The following is a 22,894-nucleotide window of genomic DNA, read 5'->3' as shown; positions in this document are numbered from 1 at the left end:
TAAGTCAGGCAATGAATTCCACTCATTCACCACCCTCCAGGCAAAAAACCTTGTTCTGACACCTTTGTTAACCACACTCTTCTTTAATTATCAGAGATGACCTCTTGTTCTTCCATCACTATCACACAGCTGAAACATTTCCCCTGCATCAATCCTATAAAAACCTTTTAGTAATTTGAATGTTTCTATCATATCCCCTCTTCTTCGCCTATCAACCAATCTCTGCAATCCACAAGCTCTCAATCTATCAATGTAGGGAGCATTTTTTATATCACTCACCAACTTGGTCACTCTTCTCTGAACCCTCTCCACAGCCTCCTCATCTCCAAGGAATCCAGGTGACCAGACCCGAGCACAGTAATCCAAATGTGGAAGTATCAATGCTTTATAAAGGGGAATAATAACCTCTTTATCTCTGGATGTGTTCCACTGTATTAATATTTCATTTATGTAAATATTGAAAAGTGTTGGAGGCAGAGGGCATCTCTGTCTTACTCCTTAGTTTATAGATTGTTTTTCAGATAACTTTTCATTTATTTTTATTTTTATTTCATTATCTTTATATATATTCAATATTGCATGTAGTAAAATATTAGGTATATTTATTCTTTGTAATATATCAAACAGTATATATCTTTTTACTTTGTCAAATGCTTTTTCGTAATCAATAAACAAAAGATGAGTTTCCAAATTAAATTCTCTTCTTTTTTCTATAAGTAGTTTTAAACAGAAAACTGCATCCATTGTAGAGCGTCCTTTTCTAAATCCATTTTGACATTCTAATAATATTTTTTCACTGTATATTTTTAGTTTTTCATTAAGTATTCTGCCATATATTTTGTAGCATGTATTCAATAAACTAATACCTCTGTAGTTATAATAAACTAATACCTCTGAAGGGCTGTTACATCGACACTATTATTATTTACCCTTCTCAGTTTCACATCATCTGCAAACAACTGAATATTTCCCTGCAATCCATTGACAATGTCATTCATATAAAGATTAAATAATACAGGTCCCAATACTGAGCCCTGAATACCTATCAGCCAGCAATTTCCGCTCAGTTCACTAACCTGATGTCCAAACCCATATGTTTAACTTAAATATTATTATTATTATTATTATTGTTCCGGGCAACTCCAAGGAGTCGACAGACTCATCGAGGGAGGCCCTAACACCATGTCAAGAACAACTATTTGATATTCACACAGTATCTATCATACCTTGCCTTGAACTCATTCACGGTTGTAGCACCCACAACAGACTCTGGAAGCTTATTCCACTCATTCACTACTCTCCAAGTAAAAAACCTAGCTCTAACACCCTTGTCAACCACGCTCTTGCCCAGCTTCCATTCATGGCCCTTAGTCCTCCCACCACCAGTCATATTTTCAAAAATATCTTCTGGATAAATCTTATAGAAACCCTTCAGTAATTTGAATGTCTCAATCATATCACCCCTCCTTCGCCTATCGACCAATTTCTGCAACCCACAAATCTTCAACCTATTCTCATAAGGTTCATTCCACAGACCTGCTATCATCTTGGTCACTCGTCTCTGGATCCTCTCCACTTCCTCCCCATCACGAAGAAACCCTGGTGCCCATAACTGGGCACAGTAGTCCAGATGGGGGTCTTATCAAGGCCCGATACAGAGGAACATCAACTTGTTTGTCACTGCATATTAAAGTATTTTTCAGAAGCGATTGCAATGTGCCCCCTAAACTTCAATTCCCTATCCACCAACACTCCTAAATCCCTGGCCTCATCAATCTCCTGGAGTACGGCTCCACCAATGTGATATACTGTTACTATTCTTTTCACTCCAAAGTGCATAACCTTACACTTTGGCACATTAAATTGACATCCATTTTTCCTAGCCCAGTCCTCCAAACTATCCAAATCATCTTGTAAAATTTTGACATCCTGTGCACTCATAATGGCTCTACCCAACTTTGCATCATCAGCAAACAAGTGAACACTTCCTCTCAAATCCTTTCCTATATCATTGATGAACAAATTAAAAATCAGTGGTCCAAGAACAGAGCCCTGTGGCACTCCACTAGTCACAAGCCGTCTTTTGGACTCCACTCCTGAATAAACCACTCTCTGGTATTTCTCCTTCAACCACCCTCCTATCCATCTCACCAACCCTATATCTATCCCCATCTGCTCCAGTTTACTGATTAGGGTTCTATGTGGTATCCTATCAAAAGCCTTGGCAAGGTCCAGTAGTATTACTCTAAACCCATTACCCCTATCCAGTTCAGCCGTCACTGTGTTATAAAACGTGAGCAAGTTACTGAGGCATGATCTACCCTTCACAAAACCATGTTGTCCCCCATACAATATCCCATTTTCATCTATCCAGTCCTGTATTCTTTTCTTGACTAATTTCTCTAAGACCTTGACAGTGATTCCTGATATGCTAATCGGTCGGTAATTTACAACAGCAGTCTTGGAACCACCTTTATGCAGTGGAACTATTTTCCCCTCTTTCCACCCCCTCGGGACTAACCCAGACCCGAGACTTCATATCAGCTTATTATGTGGCACCCTATCAAATACTTTTGTAAAATCCAAAAACATGGTAGTATATGTCTTTCCCTTATCAACTGCTCTTATTACTACTCTTATTATTATTATTAAACAAGACCTCATGGAGTCAAAGACTCATCTGGGAGGTCCTTTTATCACACACACATCTCATCATACCTTGTCTTAAACACACTCAAAGTCCTTGCAGACACCACACACTCAGGCAAGGCATTCCAATCATTCACAACTCTGCACGAAAAAAACCTGCCTCTCGCTCCCCTACTCACACCCTCTTTATACAGTTTCCAGGGATGACCTCTGGTTCTCCCCTGATCTCCCACTATTCTCTGTAGAATTTCTCCACCATTGATCTTATAACAACCCCTTAACAACTTGTAGGTCTTTATCATAATCTCCCCCTTTTCCTTCTCTCCACTAGACTCTGCAAATTACATCTTCCCAATCTTTCCTCGTACTCAACATTCCAGAGGTCAGAAACTACCTTAGTCAGTCGCCTTTGGACCCTTTCCAACATCTCTTCATCCTTCTGAAAACCCGGTGACCAAATCTGGGCACAATAGTCCATGTGTGGCCTAATTAAAGCCTTATACAATGGAACAAGAATCTCCCTACTTCTACACGTCAGTGTCCTCTGCATCATTCCCAGAAGTCTTTGTGTTGTCTTTACAATTTTGGCGATGTGTCCCCTAAATTTTAGATCCTTATTTAATTTTATTTTTATTTATTTAATTTAATTTTATATTATTTAATTTTATCACCCCAAGATCTCTTAATTCCTCTACTTCCAACAATATATTCTCACCAATCATAAATTCTGCATCCCATCTTTGTTTTCCAAATTTGAAAACCTTTCATTTTGCAACATTGAACTCACATCCCCATTTGCTTACCCAATCACTCAATTTATTCAAGTCTTCTTTCAAGGCCACAACATCTTCACTACTCTTTATGGTTCGTCCCAACTTTGCATCATCTGCAAACAACTGAATATCTCCATCCAAATCTTCGCCAGTATTACTTTATTATAAAAGGCAATTAGATTGCTAAAACAAGAGTGTCCCTTAACAAATCCATGCTGACTTCATAGATAACACTACCATCATCTGCCCAATGCTATATACGATCTCTCACTAATTTCTCCAAAATCTTTGATTGGGATTCTACCAAATATCAAAAGAAAAAAAGTATTTTAATTATTAAAAAAAGCTACATCTGTGCCTAAAGAGATTAACAAAAAGCTAAAACCTTTTCATTTCAAACCACCCAGGATATATGGGGTCCCAAAATTTCACAAATCTAACAATCCACTTGATCGAGTAGTTGATAGCATAGACACTCCACTGGCCAAACATTTATCCCATTAATTTTTTCCCTTCCTCTTCCTCACAGTTAACTCTCCCTCTTTTATTAAAAATTCCCTTTTCTTTAAGACATTAATAATAAATTTAACCTTGACAGATTCAGACATCAAGTCAGCTGTGACATTGTTTCCGTGTTTGCTAATGCCCGTTGGCAGAGACCCTTGACTTCATTAAGCTACATTTTCCCTCCGACATAATTGAATTATTCAAATGCATCAGTTATTCTGGACATCTTATGGAAAAGAAAAATATATGACCAATTGGATGGAATGGACTACTAAGGATTCCCCCCACCATCAACTTCTACATGGAAAATTTTGAAAACCATGCACTCAGCACAGCTACACTCAATACCAATAGTCTGGATATGCTATGTTGATGATTCAGAGCATCTAAAATAAATTTCTTCACAATAGAAAAAGAAAATAACAACTGTCTTTCCTTTCTAGATACACTGATCATGCTACTTCCTAATGACTCACTACTCTTTTTCATTTACAGAAAACCCCCACAGATACAGGAAGGGGTTCATCTAAGCAATCACACCACCACCTCTCAAAAGTGTGGCATCCTCAAAACACTTACACACCAAGATAGGGCTATTTGTTCAAATGACACAGCTCTGAAACCAAGCTCATTTACCATCACTACACATTTTAACCAATGGCTACATTCTCTATAAAATAGACAGAATACTGCATGCACTCCCATCCTTCCTGCAATCAATAAACAGGATCACAGCAAAAACTGTTTCTATCCCATATATTAAAGATGCACCAAAAAAGACAGCTACAAATTCTACATGGTGATCATATTTGTTTTCTACAATTATGATCACCATGCGATAAAACCATTCTTTCAGCTATCTACCTTCACACATTTGACCAAAGATCTTTATACACATCCTAGAGTGTATCAAGTTCCTTGTGACTGCAGTTTAGCCTACTTTGGACTGATTGGTATATCATTTAACATCTGCTGTTAAGAATATACAAAAATTACATTTAGATCATCTGTACGGCAAGTCAGGGCTAACAGAACATGCTCTGGATATTCCTTCACATAGGATTAAATAGGAAGATGACATCGATATTACATAGAAGTCACTATAGGTCAGATAGACTATTTTTAGAATCAGCATCAGGTATGCAGCACTCCTTCAACCTCATCAAGTACGGTTGCATTAGTTTGCCAAAGTGTGCAAGTCATGAGACCACATAGCCTGACTTCTCCAATTTAACAATATGGTTATCTGGCTTATAGAGATGCCATGTTATTATTAGTTCCATTTCAGTTGTAGTTTGAATTGTTTCCAATGATTTAGTTTAGTGCCTGTGTACTTGTCAGAGATCTAATTTGTGTTCTGAAGATGCTTCTCTAAAGAGAATTAAAAATATAATTAATTTATTGAACTTACTAATATTTTGCTGGCTTTGGACCCAACATCTTGTGATCAAATAGTAAAAACACATAATCATTATAGTGCAACCAGACTATTGCTTTAAGTGTAGCTGTGCTGCTGTGTTTGGTTTTCCAAATATTCCATGTGATTGACTAATGGGAGGGAGGGTGGGGACCTATAGCAGTCCCATTCAGCTGTTTGTATATTTTTCCTTTCCTTATGAAATAACCAAATAAATAGTGTATTTGAATAATTCAGTTATCTTAGGCTGACCTGGTTGGCTGAGTGGTTAGCATATCTGCTCTCTAGCCAAGAAGCTGCAGGTTTGAATCCCACCATTGGCATGAATTTTGTGATTGTCCTACTGTGTTTGGAAAGGGCATCTGCAACTCTACAATTCTTCTAGCAGAAGGCTTCAGTCCGAAAACCCTATGAGGTATGGGAATGATCAAGGTATTCAGTGATGTCACGTGAATAACTGAATACCTTGATCATTCCCATACCTCATAGGGTTTTCGGACTGAAGCGAAGAATTTGGCTTAATGAGTGGTCAAGAATCCCTTCCAAAGCTACATTAGTGAACAATGAAGTAAATGTCAAGGCTAATCATGATGTTAGAATCTGTCAGGGTTAAAATTTTTATTAATGTTTTAAAGTGCAGAGAATTTTTAATAAAAGGGGAGAGTTTCCTCTTCTGGAATATTACTGTCATCATACACTACTTGGTGATACCTATCAGATAACAAATCTACAATCCAGTGCACTAATCCAACATCCAATACCATCCATTCTAATTTAATTATTAACTTATCATGTGGCAATCTGTTAAATGTCTTTGCAAAAACCAACTTATACTACTGTGTATGCGTTTCTGTTGTCCAATGCACCTGTCACCTTATTGTAATAAGTAAGCAGACTGCTAAAACATGGTGTTCCTTTAGCAGATCCATGCTATCCATCAAAGAGACCGCTGCTGTATAATCAACCCAGTTCTGTATTTTGGTCCTCACTAACCTCGCCAACATTTTAACCACAACTCCAGACACACAAATTGGCCAATAATTTGAAGCTCGAATCTTGTCATATCTCTTATGAAGCGGTATAATCTTACCTTCTTTCCATTCCTTTGAACTTGTCCAATCATAAGACTCATTTTCAACAAGTATGTCAAGACAGATGTCGATTCCCTCAAAACATATGGTAATATATGAACATCAAGTCTACTTACTTCCCCAGATACCTCCTGCTCATTCATACTTGGTTTCCTCCTCCCTTTCTACTGCACTCATTCCATATCCTCTGCAGCAGTTATCCTTTTACCATTTTCAGCAACCAGTATCATCCATTCATAATTTTTTTTTTCTGCTGGATACATAGCCAAAAAGCTCCTTTTATTTATTTTTGCTCCATTAGCTAACTGCTTCTCATACTGCACCTTTGCTACTCTTATCAACCAAGTCACTTTTTTTGCCTGTTCTTTGTACTCCTCATGGAACTGATTATTACCACTCATCTTATGCTGTTCCATAATGTCTTATTCTTTCAGATTGCATATTAATCATCCATTTAACACCTTCCTTAATTAATGTTCTGGCCCTTGGAATACGTTTAGGCATTGCAACTTCTAGTTTCACTGATACCACTTATTACATGTGACTTGTGTAATAAGCAGTGTCCCTCTTTCTCTCATTACCCATCCCAGTGTTCTCTCCAGATCCAAATGCTTCTCCTCCCCTACATCCCATTCCTTTCTTGCCTTTTCATACATTTCCTTTTCAAGTATCAACCTTTATCATCCGCTCATCTCTCCATTCATAAGCACCCCTTTGTTCCCTCTTTTCTGCTTTCCACATTGCTTCTTACTTGCTCAGATTCATTCTCTGCACTCGTTCCTCTCCTTTCCAGCAGCAGCAGCTCCAGATGACTCACACCAAAACTATTCCAATGCAGTCTAACTCTTATACAGTTCCAATTGTCCCTCAAGCTAATTCCACACAGGTAGTCTGTGCAACACACTGACTTCCTTTCCTGCCACACTATTATCTTTTATTCTTTGCAACAACTTCCTGATATCCATTCTTACATTCTCCTTGTTTCCAACCAAGTCATTATTCCTGCTACCACTACAACTATTTTTCTTGCTTAATCATCATATCCAACTTCTCTATCGCTCGACTCTTTCTGTCTCCTAGAAAACAAACCATGAGCATTCTCTTATTCACCACATGTCCAATAAAGAAATCCTAATATGATTTCACTTGTCAGTCATTAATTATCTATTTCATAGTGCCATCATTTAGTTCAGTCTTCTTTACTATTTTTCATGCATATCTACAGTTCTCTTCATTTCACTCTGCATATGTTTCATCTCTCACCTCATCTTATCCATCTCTGCTATCAAATCTTGTATTACATTTTTGACATCATTCGCTCACGTTATAATAGACATCTTTTTTGTTGTCACTTTGGTTTGTTAATTACTGTCTGTTTTCACCATCATTCTTTCAGGAGATCTTATTGAAGTTGTACTCCTTTCTTTGCCATCACTTTTGTTCACTTTCTTAAAGTTGCATACTCTTTCTTGACATCTGTTTTGCTTACTATGCCATATGCCATGTTCCCTATTTTGATGCAAACAAGCTTTGTGGTCGATCAGCATATTGCACTTCCATTTAATACATACCTACACTTGCTCATCTCACCTATTCGGCCTCTCCACATAAGCATCCACAACATTTTCCCATGCATACATATCATACTGACAGCACCATACCTTTCTCAAAAAAATCTGTGGAATTTATTTTATCTTTCATGACAACCACTTACCACCATTTTGTTCAAGAGCATTAAACATGAAACAGAGAATCCCTGGAGGTGTCAAATAAATAATAATAAATAATACTGTCTAAGAAATTTCACTAAACATGTGATTTCACCAATCATAAATATCACACAGCAACAGTCAGTGTAAAAATTACACAATATCATCACACAATGCATATAAAATTAACTTATTTTACTGTAGCCCGTTAAATTAAGTTACACACACACACACACACACACACACACACACACACACACATACAATATATATATATATATATATATATATATTTTTTAGGGCTCAACAGCCCAAATTGAGCCTTGGCCTCCGGGATTTGTTGTCTCCAGTCCTATCTCTCCAAAACTCTTCCAGGTTGCCATTGTAATATGATGTTGCTATCTTGACTAATGGTATCTATCTATCTTTTTTTTTTTAAAGTTTTCCTTTTGGTCTTTTACAAGTAACAACTGCACAAATTATCGATTTATATATTTTTACTTAAGTCTTCGAATGAATATCTTTTGAAATGAGTACACATGAGAGAGAGAGAGAGAGAGAGAGTGAGAGAGAAAATAGAAAGCCTAATTACTTCTCTTTATTCGATTCTGTATTTCCATCATATCATTTGGTTGGCTAGTGGTCATTACTCCTAAATATTTAAATCATTCTACTTTTTCTATTTCAAAATTCCAAATTTTCACACTTGTATTATCAATTAATTGATTCTGCCTGGTATAAATCATTATTTTGGTTTTTGTTAATTAATTTTAACCATTATCTCTTGTGCTGATTTTTTTTTCTTCCAAATACATTTTTTCTGCCTTATATTTCAGTCTTGACAGATGTTAATGCATATGCTACATGCATTGACATCTTATGTAGCATATGCTGATGACAGCTGTCAGCAGCATATGCTACAGTTTACAATGATTCACTTATTACAGTCTTTAGTATTACTGGCAATGATCAGATTATATATTTAATGTTAAGTTAAAAAGTATTGGCACTGGACTATCATTATGTTTTAATCCTTGATTTAATTGGAAAGGGATCTGTTAAATCATCTGTGCTTCTGCATTTTCTATTGTTAGTTTTGTAAGTCTTACTAGTTTATCTGGCATTCCAAAGTATATCGTAATCTCATATAATTTTCGTCTATTAGTATAATTCCATCCTCTAAGAATAATTATACTGCTGGTTAGACATGGCAGCAGAGTGACTTCAAAGGATATAGTGAAGTTATTCATTCATTCAGTCATCCATTTCTAAGGCTGTAGGAATGGATGACATATCACCACATATTCTTAAGGAATGTGCACAGCAGTTACCTATGCCATTAAATAAGTATTAAATGGTTTAATACTTATTTAATGGCACTTAATTTATTAATTAAGTACTGTCTTGCAGTGGATAAGGTTCCTAAGGTGTGGAAAGAAGGCAAAACAGTACCACTCCACAATCATGGTTCTAGGACAGAAGTTTCCATTTATAGACCAGTCTGTATAAGTGTAGTTGTAGTCAAGGTGTTGGAGAGATTCACTAGGAATAGAACACAAGATTGAGTTGATGAACATAGTATTCTTTATGATGGTCAGCATGGATTTGTAAAGGGTAGTTCTTGTTTTAGCAATTTACTTGCATTTTATGACAAGGTGATGAGTGTGTTAGATAAGGGAGAATCATGTACAATGATATTCTTGGACTTGGCAAAAGCATTTAATCGACTGCCACAGATAAGTTGGTGTACAAGCTGCAGACGATGGGAATAGATAATATATTGGAGATTGACTCTCTAAATGATTCCAGCAAGTTGTGCATGATAAAGCAGTGTCTCAAAAGAAGGGTAACTTATGGTGTCCACCAGGGTACTGTGTTTGGCCCCCTGCTATTTAACTTCTCATAGACAGGCTTATACGTTGGTTATGCATTATTAAAACACTTAAGGAATTGAACAACGTAGTTAAGGATATAAATTAAATTAAACTTTAATAAATATTTTCCGATATTTCGGCAACGTCACGTTGCCATCTTCTAAAGGAACTTACAAAAAAAGTTACATGCACGTAGGCACTACTTGCGGACCATGCTCTGGATACACGCCACAGAATATGGTGGAAGAAAGCTACAGTGATACACCGTAGCAAATACAAATTTGAAAGACTCTTTATGGAATCAGCCTCAGCTCTAAGAAATTCTCCAAACCTCAACAAATTTGGTTGTATGCGACTGCCCCAAATTTGGGAGGCCTACATCAGCAGACCTTCAGCCCAACGGCCAAGAACACCTACTTAGCCCGCTAGAGGGCACCATCAGGACTGTTAGGAGAACAATAGCTTCATCTCTTCATTCCCAGTTTCTGTGTTGTAGTGCCTACGTGCACGTAACTTTTTTTGTAAGTTCCTTTAGAAGATGGCAACATGACGTTGCCGAAATATCGGAAAATATTTATTAAAGTTTAATTTAATTTATATCCTTAACTACGTTGTTCAATTCCTTAAGTGTTTTAATAATGCTATTTAACTTGTAAATCATGTGGATTGACTGGGGGATCTTCATTTATTTGCTGAAGATGCAGAATTGGGGAGAATTATAAGTAGCACCACTGATAGTAATTATTATTATTATTACCCCAAGGAGTCAAAGATTCATCTAGGACAGTGTTTCTCAAACTTCAGATATCCGCGGACCCCTTCTTAAATTTTCATTATTACCAAGTACCCCTAATTAATTAATTCAAAAATAAAAAAATAATTAAAAATCAATTAATTAAAACGAATAAATTACTTAAAACAAATAAATTAATTAAAATTAATTAATTAATTTAAAATATTAAAAAATTAAATATCTATTTTATTTGAATTTATATGTTCATGTAAACAAAAAATATGATTTATTTTTAATAGAACAAACTTTATAAAGATACTATAAAGTTTTACTTACTTGAAATAATTTATCATCAATGAGAGGAGTGAAATTGCTTATGGTGAGATAAAATTTCAGCAAAATTTGGCTCTATAGTTGTTAATTTCAATCTCAGATGCGGTTCGACATCTATAATACGATTCCTCTTCTTCGTCTTAATATCTACAAAGGCTGAAAATCCAACTTCGCACAGATATGAACTTAGAAAAATGAACCTTAGAGCTTTATCTGTTAATTCAGGAAATTCATTCTGTATTTGTAGCCAAAATGATGATAACGTATTCTCACTGTATTTATTTTTTAGGAAACCATCAGAAGCTAGTTCTGAAAGTTGTTGTTCTTCTATTGACGATAGACCCTTTGGCATAAATTTGTTTTTATCTTATCCACTCAATATTAATGTCCAATTCAGGGAAATACTTTTCTAGATTCATTTGTAAGCTTTTTAAATGCTGCACGATAGTAATTTTCACATCATCATCAATTTGTTGATTTGAACTTGCGAGCAATTCATGAAGTGATGGAAAGGCATCAAGTTCTCCAATACCAACCCGCTTTTGCCATAACTTCATTTTTGCCAACGTGACGTTCACTTTATCTTGGACATGAAATATAGAAATTTCCTTGCCTTGTAAAGATAAATTAAGACTATTTAATACAGTAAATATATCTGCCAGGTATGCTAATTGACTGAGCCATTTCCAGTTATGTAAATACTTTTTCAATTCAAACTTTTCATCAAGAAAAACTTGTAGTTCATTCCGAAGTTCAAATAAATGAGTAAGAACCTTTCCACGAAAAAGCTAACGAACGTCGGTATGGAAAAGAAGTTGTGTATAGTTGCTTCCCATTTCTTTGCAAAGTTGAGAGAAAAGTCTGGCATTTAGAGGATGGCCTTTAATATAATTTATGATTTTTAAAGCTTCATCAAGAACTTTTCTTAGGTCTGTAGACATCATATGTGTAGCCAAAATGTATGCAGCAGTGTGTCGACTTTGCATTTGGTGCAACAGCTTGAATCCTTGAAACAAGCCCTTTTTTAGATCCGACCATGGATTTTGCTCCGTCTGTGCTTATTCCAACACAACTTTTCCAATCAAGCTTGTTTTGATGCATAAAGGTATTTATGCTGTTGAATATTTCTTCTCCTGTTGTATGTTCTGGCAAGGGTTGGCAATACAAAAGGTCGCTATGAATTTTTTGATTTTTTTCGTACCTAATGAACACTAGAAGATTTGCAAAATTTGTAATGTTGGTGGATTCATCTACCTGCAACGCATAATAACGACTCTTACGTATATCGGATAACAATGTTTGTTTTATATTTTCAGCCATTTCAGTGATTCTTTGATGAACGGTACTATTTGAAAGACAAATCCTATCAAAAGATCTTTTTGCATTATCTCCGATCATAATTTCAGCTATTATTTTTGCTGCAGGCTTAACCAAAGTTTCACCAAGATCAGGAGATTCTTTTAAATTTTTTAGCTTATTTTGAAAAAATTCGACAGGTTTGTCCTTGCATTCATTATGTTTTGATTCAAAATGGCGATTTAAATTACACGGTTTCATGCTTTCATTTTTTAAAGTTTCACTGCAAATTACACATAATGGAATAGGTTCCTCTTCATTTCCCGTCCATGAAAATCCACATTTCAAGTAATTTATATCGTACTTACGAAGTTTTCTCATCTTCTTCCTAGTTGGTTCTTTAGAGATGTCAGACGACACACACTTATCAATTTCACTTGATCCAGATACAATATCAACATTTTCTTGTTGCTGACAGCTACTTGTATCTACTATGTTCCTCTCTTTTGCGCATTTTAAAAATCCAGTCTTTAACCAGTGATCCATACTTAAGAATTTGAAAGAATTTAAAAAAAAATTACCGTATTTAACGAAACAGTCCTTCAACAAATAGCTAGTTAAAGCAGAACTCGAAACAGACAGCAATGGTAGGCCAGTAGAGATAAAGCAGCTATGAAGACGTCCATATGATTGGTGCGGTATTAACGAAAGATCGCTCTACTAATTGACAAAAGCAAGCCGACAGTTCAGTTGAAATGCTAATTCTCTTCAACCAAATTCCTTATATAATATCTGAAACACATTCATTATATATTTCTTAGTTTTAACACGTTCACTCAAACAAAACCATATGTTGCCGGTGCACCATATGGTTTTGATTGTCTACTATACAGCATTTTATGCGGAGGGATCATGCGATTCATTAGTTCCGTTTTTATCCAGTTGTCTCTAATTGCACTATTTGTTGAGAAACATATTACACAGCCTGCAGATGTCTCTGTACCTTATTCAGTGATACAATAGGAATGTTTTACAATCTCAAACTTAAATTTTATTCCGTGCGTTAATGATGCATAGCCGAAAATTGCCACGGACCCCCTGAAGACCTTTCGCAGATCCCCAGGGGTCCGCGTACCTCACTTTGAGAAACACTGATCTAGGAGGTCCTTTTATTATACACACAACTCATCAGACTGTGCCTTAAACACACTCAAATTCTCTGCAGACACCACACTCTCAGGCAAGGCATTCCAATCATTCACAACTCTGCATCCAAAAAAGAAAACCTGCTTCTCAATCCTCTGCTCACACCCTCTTTATACAGTTTCCAGGATGACCTCTGGTTCTCCCCTGAGCTCCCACTGTTTTCTGTAGAACTTCTCCAACATTGATCCTATAACAACTTTAACCCTTACTAACATGTAGGTCTCAATCATATCACCCCTCTTTCTACTATCCACTTGACTCAGTAAATTGCATCTTCTCAATCTTTCCTCATATTCGACATTCCAGAGGTCAGAAACTACCTCAGTCAATCGCCTCTGGACCCTTTCCAACATCTCTTTATTCTTTTGAAAACCAGGTGACCAAATCTGGGCACACTACTCAATGTATGGTCTAATCAAAGCCTTATACAATGGAACAAGAATCTCCCTACTTCTACAAGCCAGAGTCCTCCACATCATTCCCAGAAGTCTTTGTGTTGTCTTCACAATTTTGGCAATGTGTACCCTAAATTTCAGATCCTTATCCACTGTCATCACAAGATCTCTTATTTCCTCCATCTCCAACAATATATCCCCACCATAATTACATTTTGCAACATTGAACTCACATTCCTGTGCCCATTCACTCAATTTATTCATGTCTCCTTGTAAGGCCACAATATCTTCTCTAATATCTCCATCCAAATCTTTGCTAATATCATTAACATACTAGTTAAACAGTAATGGCCCTAAAATGAACTACTGGGGTACACCACTGGTGACTATTTTTTCTGGGATGTTGCCTCCCCATACACAACTTGCTGATACCTATCAGATAGCCAGTCTCTGATCCAATGCACTAATCTAATATCCAACCCCATCTGTTCTAGCTTGACTATCAACTTATCATGAGGTAATCTATCAAAAGCCTTTGCGAAATCTAAGTATATTACTGTGTATCCCTCTCCTCTGTCCAAGGAAACAGTCACCTTATTGTAATTATTATTATTATTATTATTATTATGTGACACCTACAGGGAGTCCTTGGACTCCCTGTAGGTGTGTGGGAGGGCATACTACTCTACTTTGATAAATACATCTCATCCTCTATACCACTACTTAATTCTCCAACTATGACAATCAATGCTATCTATCACTCATCATCACCAACAACAGTATTTTTTGTCTGTAAATTGCATGTGTTCTGAAAGCCGATTTGTCTGTATGTGGGATGAAAAATCCAAGTTTCTGGGAGGAAAAAACCCTGCTGGCACCACATGAAATTGGCTAATTTACCTTCAACTGTAAAAGCCCATATAACGATTCCTCTCATCATGACAAGAATCGAACTCAGGTCTTTACCAATCGAAGGACGCAATGTTCTGCTGTTCATGCAATTGCACTACGTTGGCTACAGTAAGTAAGTAGATTACTAAAACATGACCTCCCTTTAGCAAATCCATACTGTTCATCAAAAGATAATACCATTGTTTTCAACCCAATTCTGGATCCTGGTTCTCACCAGGATCCATAATGTTAAATGTTGTGATGCTAAATCTCTGGAATGCTATAATAAATTTAGTTTAATCCTTTATCCAAGTATGAGCAAAAACAAAGTTTGCACCTGAAAATATATCCAGGACTGAATATGGTGTTGTACTACCTTACTGAGGTAAGGTAGTACAACACCGGGCAACTCGTAGCAAAGGTGGACCAAGCTAACATCACTCCTATCCCAGTATCTCCCATAATGCAAAACACATCTCCTTGCTGATATGTATAATGTTATGCATTAAGGGATTGGCCACTACCCAGACTAGTTTTGACCTTTATCGAGGTCTCTTCAGTGGGAGCCAGGCCCAGAGGTGGAGATACCAGGCAGAAGCAATAGCAAGGTCATCCTTGCCTATAGGAGTTGACAAAAAGTGTGCCACCTTTTTTTATTAAATTACTCTGGATTTAGAGAAAGATGTTGAAAGTTTATTTTTCACTTGGTTAGACTATAATAAATTTAAAAGATATATTTCGGTGATTACACCACATTTTTTACATTTGTAAAAAATGTGGTGTAATCACCAAAATATATCTTTTGAACCAATTAGCCACAGAAGTCTATGCCTGCAATTATAATAAATTTAGTTTAATCCTTTATCCAAGTGTGAGCAAACAAAGTTTGTGCCTGAAAATATCTTCAGGACTGAATATGGTATTGTACTACTTTACTGGGGTAAAGTAGGTGTTACCAGGCCCAGAGGTATCTCCACCTCTGGGCCTGGCTCCCACTGAAGAGACCTCAATAAAGGTCAAAACTAGTCTGGGTAGTGGCAATCCCTTAATGCATAACGTTATACATATCTGCAAGGAGATGTGTTTTGCATTATGGAGGAGATACTGGGATAGGAGTGATGTTAGCTTGGTCCACCTTTGCTACGAGTTGCCCGGTGTTGTACTACCTTATCCCAGTAAGGTAGTACAACACCATATTCAGTCCTGAAGATATTTTCAGCTGCAAACTTTGTTTGCTCACACTTGGATAAAGGATTAAACTAAATATATTATAGTCTAACCAAGTGAAAAATAAACCTTCTCTGGAATGCTAGTCATGAAGACAAATTGAGAGAATTCTATTTATACAGCATAGTGAATAGGAGGAGGATGGCTGATATGATTGAAACATATGTGTTGGTTAGGGCTTGTTACTGATTAAATATGGAAGAAATTTTTTTATAGAATGGTGGAAGATAGGGATGGAATAATAGGCCTTTCCTGGAATCTCTGTAAAGAAGGTGTAAAGGAAAGTGAGAAGCAATTTTAGCATGGAGAGTTGGTTTATCAGAATTAATTTTGTAAATTTATTGTTTCGCATTAATAAAATACACATAATTTCACTGTATTCTTGTATAATTTCTTGTGAATGAGATCACTGTTGGGTTATTTCTATTAAATAATTCTAAAAAATGGTAAAGAATTAGCATCGTCCTGTGCTGATAATGTAATGTGATATTTAGTTTCTTAAGTTTGTTTTTTAATCAAAATTTTAAAATATTATAAATGTTTAAAAGATTTCTTAAATAAAAAGTTTTGAAATGAAATTTCATTTACTAATAATGATATGAATTGATACTTCCATAATTATTACTCCTTATAATAGAGAAAGATTATTAAGAAAATGCATTGTTCTTAGAGTCCAAAAAGACACAACATTTTATCTTAATTTTTATCTGTTTTTCAGTTCTTACTTGATAATCCTCTATAGTGAAAGTGATATGGCTGCTAATTAGATATACAAAAACAGTAAAAACAGAAATAAGGTTACTTAATCTGTTATAAATGTATTTAAAAGAATAATCTACATAACTGCTTCATCAAATTATTTGATGTTTATCAAAATGCTTTTACAGATATCATTTAGGAAAGGTATGCCAATATTTACAGTCATGTCAGAAGTCACACAGACTCTTAACTTAAAACTTAATGATGACAGATTTCTTGCTGATAATCAGTGGCATCACATGAGCGTTGCTCTCAGAAAAGGGTTGGTGTTCTAACATTTTCTGCAGTATTTTTTTAAAATTGCCATTTTTTCTAAATTAGGTTTCAGAAAAAATAATAAGTGACTGTTTATTATCCCTTTAAATAAAACTGTTTATTATGAGATAATGAAATACTAATAAAAATCCTACTGAAAATAACAGAGTCTCAGTTCCACTTATAACCTAAAACTTGCAGCATTCATATTGATGTTTTTGTTGTTATTATTACTTTATAACTTTTTTCTGTGACACTCCCACCTCTGAAGGGTTGAAAGCCTATATCACATTTCTACTGTAGATGAGTTTAAGGTTAGAGATGAACTGTCTTGCTCCAAACACTAAACATGATATTTTATCAAATCACTGTTGTCCTATAACTGATAAGTTTTTATTTACATTCACTGATTTCTACTAATCATTTGATAATATTTCCGAATGTGAAGTTATTCACCAAGTTCAAAATAACATGCTTTTGAACATGTTATTTTCAACATTACAATATAATAACAACATTCCTGGAACAAATACTTGGCAAAGATCTTCACACTTGGAAGTTTTCCTAAAATTACTGTTTGGAGGAGGGTGCTAACTACTTTTTGCAAGATTTACAGTACTCTGAATAGGCATCGTATAAGTTTGCAAGTGAACTTTATTTTTTGTCACTGTTTTTGCAGATGATGTGAAGCTGAAAAGGGTGATTAGTAATAGTACAGATGTGGCAGCCCTGCAAGAGGATTTGAATAAACTAGACAAATGGATTCTGTCCTTTTGTATGGCTGTGAGGCCTGGACTTTATTGAAGGAAGATGAGAGGAGACTCCTGTCTTTCGAAATGAAAACTTACAGAAGACTTTTGAGAATTCCCTATACTGCTCACGAAACCAATGAAAATGTCCGAAAACTGATTGACTCAATAGATGGGAGAAAAAGGGAAAATATTCTGACAGTCATCAGAGGAAGACAGATGAAATGGTTGAGACATGTGGAGAGGGCTAATGGCATTCCAAAGCAAACTCTAGAAGAAATCGTTCTGGGATCAAGGGTTAGGGGTCGACCTCAATTAAAAGGACTGATAACATCAAAAAATGGACAAATTCCTCCCTTTGTCAATTGACATCAAGAACAAGAGACCGAGACGACTGGAGGAGGCTAGCAAAGAGTATCACCTACCAGCCATGAATGACCCAGTGGTTCATTTAGGACTATGGGAGGAGAAGAAGAAGACAGATGGGCAAATGAATGGGGGTGATGGCTTAATGCAGTAATAATCAATAGAAAATTAATAATCAATACAAAACTGAAATTCAGGAGGCATATTGCAAAGGTGGTGAAGGTAACCCAAAGGATTGCTGCAATACTAAGAAGGACTCTGACTTGCAGAGATTGAAGAGTTATCATTCTGTTGTATAAGACCCTGATCAGACCACACTTGGACTATTGTTCTCAAATTTGGTCCTCAGGATTTGAAGGGGATAAATTAACTGTGGTGAGGGTGCAGAGGTGGATAACAAAGATGGTTTCAGGACTCTACAATGTTAATTATGAGGATTGGCTGAGGGAATATGGACTGCAGAGTTTGGTAGACAGAAGGAGAGGTGATATAATAGAGACTTTTAAACTGTTGAGAGGCAGTTACGGGTGAACACTGGGGAGCTCTTTCACTTGGTGGAGCAGCGGGAAGGATCGATGACAAGGGCCATCCTTGGAAGGTATGAAAGGAACCTGTGAGCAAGAGATGGAGGAGTGGTTTCTTTGCATGGAGGGTGGTGGAACCATGGAATGGCATTGCCTGATAGAATGGTGAGAGCAAGAATGGTCAATGAGTTCAAGGAGTGGTATGATAAACTTTGTGTTTCCTAGGAAGGACCTCCCATAATGAGTCTCTTGAATCCATGGAGGCCTGGATAATGATAATAATAATAATAATAATAATGTGCTCAGAAATCCTCACATGTATAGATATACTTTATTCATCAATGAAGTGATATTTAGTTGAGATGGCATAAATTATCCAAATGATATATCTTTTATGGGCTTGTGAAAATTGCTTATATAACAATTAAAATGAATTTCCATTGTAAGTTATTGTAAATGTATAGAATGAACGTACTGAGAACTAGTTCATCAGGTTATATATCACTTGTCATTTCCATAGAGGAAACATAGCTTATTATATTGTGATGGTATTGTATGTATTAATAATGTGTTGGTATATGTTAAGAGCTGCTTCTTTAAAGAAGAAAATTTTAAATGTTTTTAATTTTGTGTGAGGCACCTGCTCGTTGTTTCACAATAATAAGGAAAAAACAAATCTGAAAATTTGAAATGATTTAAAGTATATTTAGACAATAGTTAGTTTTTAATATAGCTCCCAATAAAATGATGTTTTGGAATGACTTTTAATGGGATTATATTGATCAAGTGCATATAATAAACAACTATGTTATACCAACTAGTTTCACCAACTAAGGCTGTTGGCATCTTCAGGGTACATATCTGATGTAAGGCACTAAAAAGTAAAAAACTGTTACAAACTATAATCAACCGATTCCAATTATATTAAACAAAGAACAGAGTGCATACAATACATTCATAGAGCATGGATGATATCACTTGTTATTTAGGAACGTTCTATAGTTGGCACTATAATTCAGTTCTGGCGAGTTGAAGGATCTGATAAGGGTCTTCCAGATCATGGGCAAGATTAGTCCTTGGTTCCTGTATATAAGGTTTTGTATACAGTGGTGTTGTATACAGTGGTTTTTAAAGAGGCCACAACAACTGTTGTGGCCTCTTTAAAAATTCGGGAGTGGAAGTCCCTCTATGTAAGGAATTGTGCTTCTATCCCACTCTATAGTATGGTTCGTTCTTGAGAAATGAAATTATTGTTTGTAACAGTTTTTTACTTTTTAGTGCCTTACATCAGATATGTACCCTGAAGATGCCAACAGCCTTAGTTGGTGAAACTAGTTGGTATAATAGTTGTTTATTATATGCACTTGATCAATATAATCTCATTAAAAGTCATTCCAGAGCTTTTTGGTCAAGAAAATTAAACGTTTTTTAAAAGAATGTTTTTCAATTTTAAAAATCTACTTTGAATTTTTATATTTTTTATTTAATTAGTAATGTTTAACATTTATTTTTTCAAACAAACATCAACTTCAGTTATAGAGGAAATGACAAAATGAAACTTTGTTATTCACACAGATTAATACAAGGTTTACAAATTTGTAAGTTTACTGGTGCTGTTATTTTTGCACCATTGCTTTTTTGCGGTTGGGGTACTTCCTGTAGTCACTCACAATCAACAAAAGAAACTGCATCAGGGTATATCTCTTTCTGCAATGTTGTTGCATTGAATTCTTATACATTAAATTCATCATTCCATTGTTCCAGAAAAGAGCGGGAAGTCTGGTAATACAGAACTGCAGAGTAATTGATGTCACAAAATCATCCATTTGTCTTCTTCTTCTTCAAGTGTCATCTCCTAGAACAAGGTTGGCAACTATGTCACGGAACCTTTTTCTTTCTTTTGCTGCTCTGGAACATTTTTGCTGCTCTGGAACTCTGGAACATCCAGTTGTACAGATGTGATAATGGCTGGCCTACTTGGTTCATTGGACTGTCTTTTCTGGATTTCTTCAAAGCTTCAACAATTTTGACTTCATCTCAAAAGAAACTTTGTCATCAAAAATAGCAAATGCAATCAATTCTTCTGAAAGGAACCAGAGGCGTGCTAGGAATTTTCAAAGTGCAGCATTTGCGATTCCTTCATTGATTTCCTTGTAAAGGTAAATGTCCTTCAGGAACTGCAGGTCATTCCTACGGACAGACATAGCAGATGGACCATGTAACCAGGCTTTAACACAGTTCCTAACAGTGAATACATATGTTTAAGATTCCTTCCTGCTCCTTCTTTGCCTCTGAATTCTTCACCTCATTCTTGATCATTTTAATATTTCCTTTGACTTTATCCATGACATTCATTTTTAACTTTGTTGGTATTCTTGACTTTTCCCAGATTGCTAAAACAACCTGGGATATGGAATGGACTGCCTCCCTTGTTGTTTGCCTTTTTTGTAATAGTAATAATAATAATAAAAACACTATCACTCCTTTTGTGGAAGGGAGTTTTGAGTGGGGTACATGGTTGATAACATGGTTGGGTAGCGCTTGTGAAGATTTTGAAGCTATTTGGTTTGAAGTTGTGATAATAGAATAGTGTATATATATATTATTATTATTATTATTTCGGGCTACTCCAGGGAGTCCTTAGACTCATCAAGGGAGGCCCTAAACACCATGTCCACACAACTATTCGACATTCTCACAGTATCTATCATACCTTGCCTTGAACTCGCTCACTGTCATAGCACCCACAACAGACTCTGGCAGCTTATTCCACTCATTTACCACTCTAAAAGTAAAGAACCCAGCTCTAACACCCCTGCTAACCACACTCTTGCTTAGCTTCCATAGGTGTCCCCTAGTTCTCCCACCACCAGTCCTGATCTCAAAAATATCCTCTGAATTAATCCTATAGAATCCTTTTAGCAATTTGAATGTCTCAATCATATCTCCCCTTTTCCGCCTATCAACTAGTTTCTGCCACCCACAAATCTTCAACCTGTTCTCATATGGTTCATTCCATAGACCTGCTATCATCTTAGTCACTTGCCTCTGGATCCTCTCCACCTCCTCCCCATCAAGAAGGAACCGAGGTGACCAAATCTGGGCACAGTAGTCGAGATGAGGTCTTATCAGGGCTCGGTACAGAGGTACAATAACTTGCTTGTCTCTGCTTGTCGAGGTATTTTTTAACAACCAAATGAGTTAATGAGCTGATTTAGCTACTTTTGCAATGTGCCCCCTAAACTTCATCTCCCTATCCATCAACACTCCCAAATCCCTGGCCTCATCAATCTCTTGGAGTACAGTTCCACGAATGTGGTATACTGCTGCTAATCTTTTCACCCCAAAATGCATAACCTTACATTTTGCCACATTAAAATGACATCCATTCTCCTTAGCCCAGAACTCCAATCTATCTAAGTCATCCTGCAAGACTTTGACATCTTCTGCATTCACTACCCAACTTTGCATCATCAGCGAACAAATGAACTGTTCCACTTAGATCCTTCCTTATATCGTTAATGAACAGATTAAACAGCAGTGGTCCAAGAACAGAACTCTGCGGCGCACCACTAGCCACAGGCCGTTTTTTGGACTCTACTCCTGAATAAACTACTCTTTGATATCTCTCCATCAACTAATATATATATACACACACACACTATACGTATATATATATATATATATATAATAGGATGTTGTTATAGACCAAGGAATGTGTAATGCACTGATTGCAAAATATTAAGACAAAAAAGTAAAAGGAAGGTGATCCCAATGGGAGATTTTAATTATATAAATGTGGATTGGAAAGAAGAGTGGTAATGAGGAGCATAAATTTCTTACATTTCTGCAGGTGTTGGATTTGGTGATATCCTCACAGGATGTGGTTGTGAATGAGGTATTAACAGTCATTCGTGAGTGGCCTGCCTCAGGGTTCTGTTCTTCGGGCCCTACTGCTCAACATATTTGTTAATGATATTTCATGTGGATTGACTGGAGATCTTAAAATGTTTGCTGATGATGCAAAGTTAGGTAAAATTATCAGGAGTAGTGCTGATGTTAATTCTTTACAAGAAGATTTGAATACACATTTAGCTTTGACAAATGAGTGTACAAATGAGGGTTGTAGTCTTAATATTA

General features: G+C 36.1%; 1 protein-coding gene across 7 annotated transcripts in view; it reads left to right on the top strand.

Moving 5' to 3' along the window:
- Positions 1-22,894, top strand: part of axo (axotactin) — a 927,649-nt gene that overhangs the window by 269,229 nt on the left and 635,526 nt on the right. For all 7 annotated transcript variants that reach the window (XM_090410025.1, XM_090410024.1, XM_090410023.1 and 4 more), the window contains one exon: positions 16,989-17,122. In XM_090410025.1, the coding sequence (XP_090266151.1) occupies positions 16,989-17,122 (134 nt within the window). The remainder of the gene's footprint in view (positions 1-16,988; positions 17,123-22,894) is intronic.

The sequence above is a fragment of the Typopeltis vanoorti genome, chromosome 20 (assembly GCF_054136105.1).
Source record: "Typopeltis vanoorti isolate ZY-2024b chromosome 20, IOZ_Tvanoo_1.0, whole genome shotgun sequence".
Lineage (NCBI taxonomy): Eukaryota > Metazoa > Arthropoda > Arachnida > Uropygi > Thelyphonidae > Typopeltis > Typopeltis vanoorti.
This window is presented reverse-complemented; position numbering and strand designations above follow the sequence as displayed.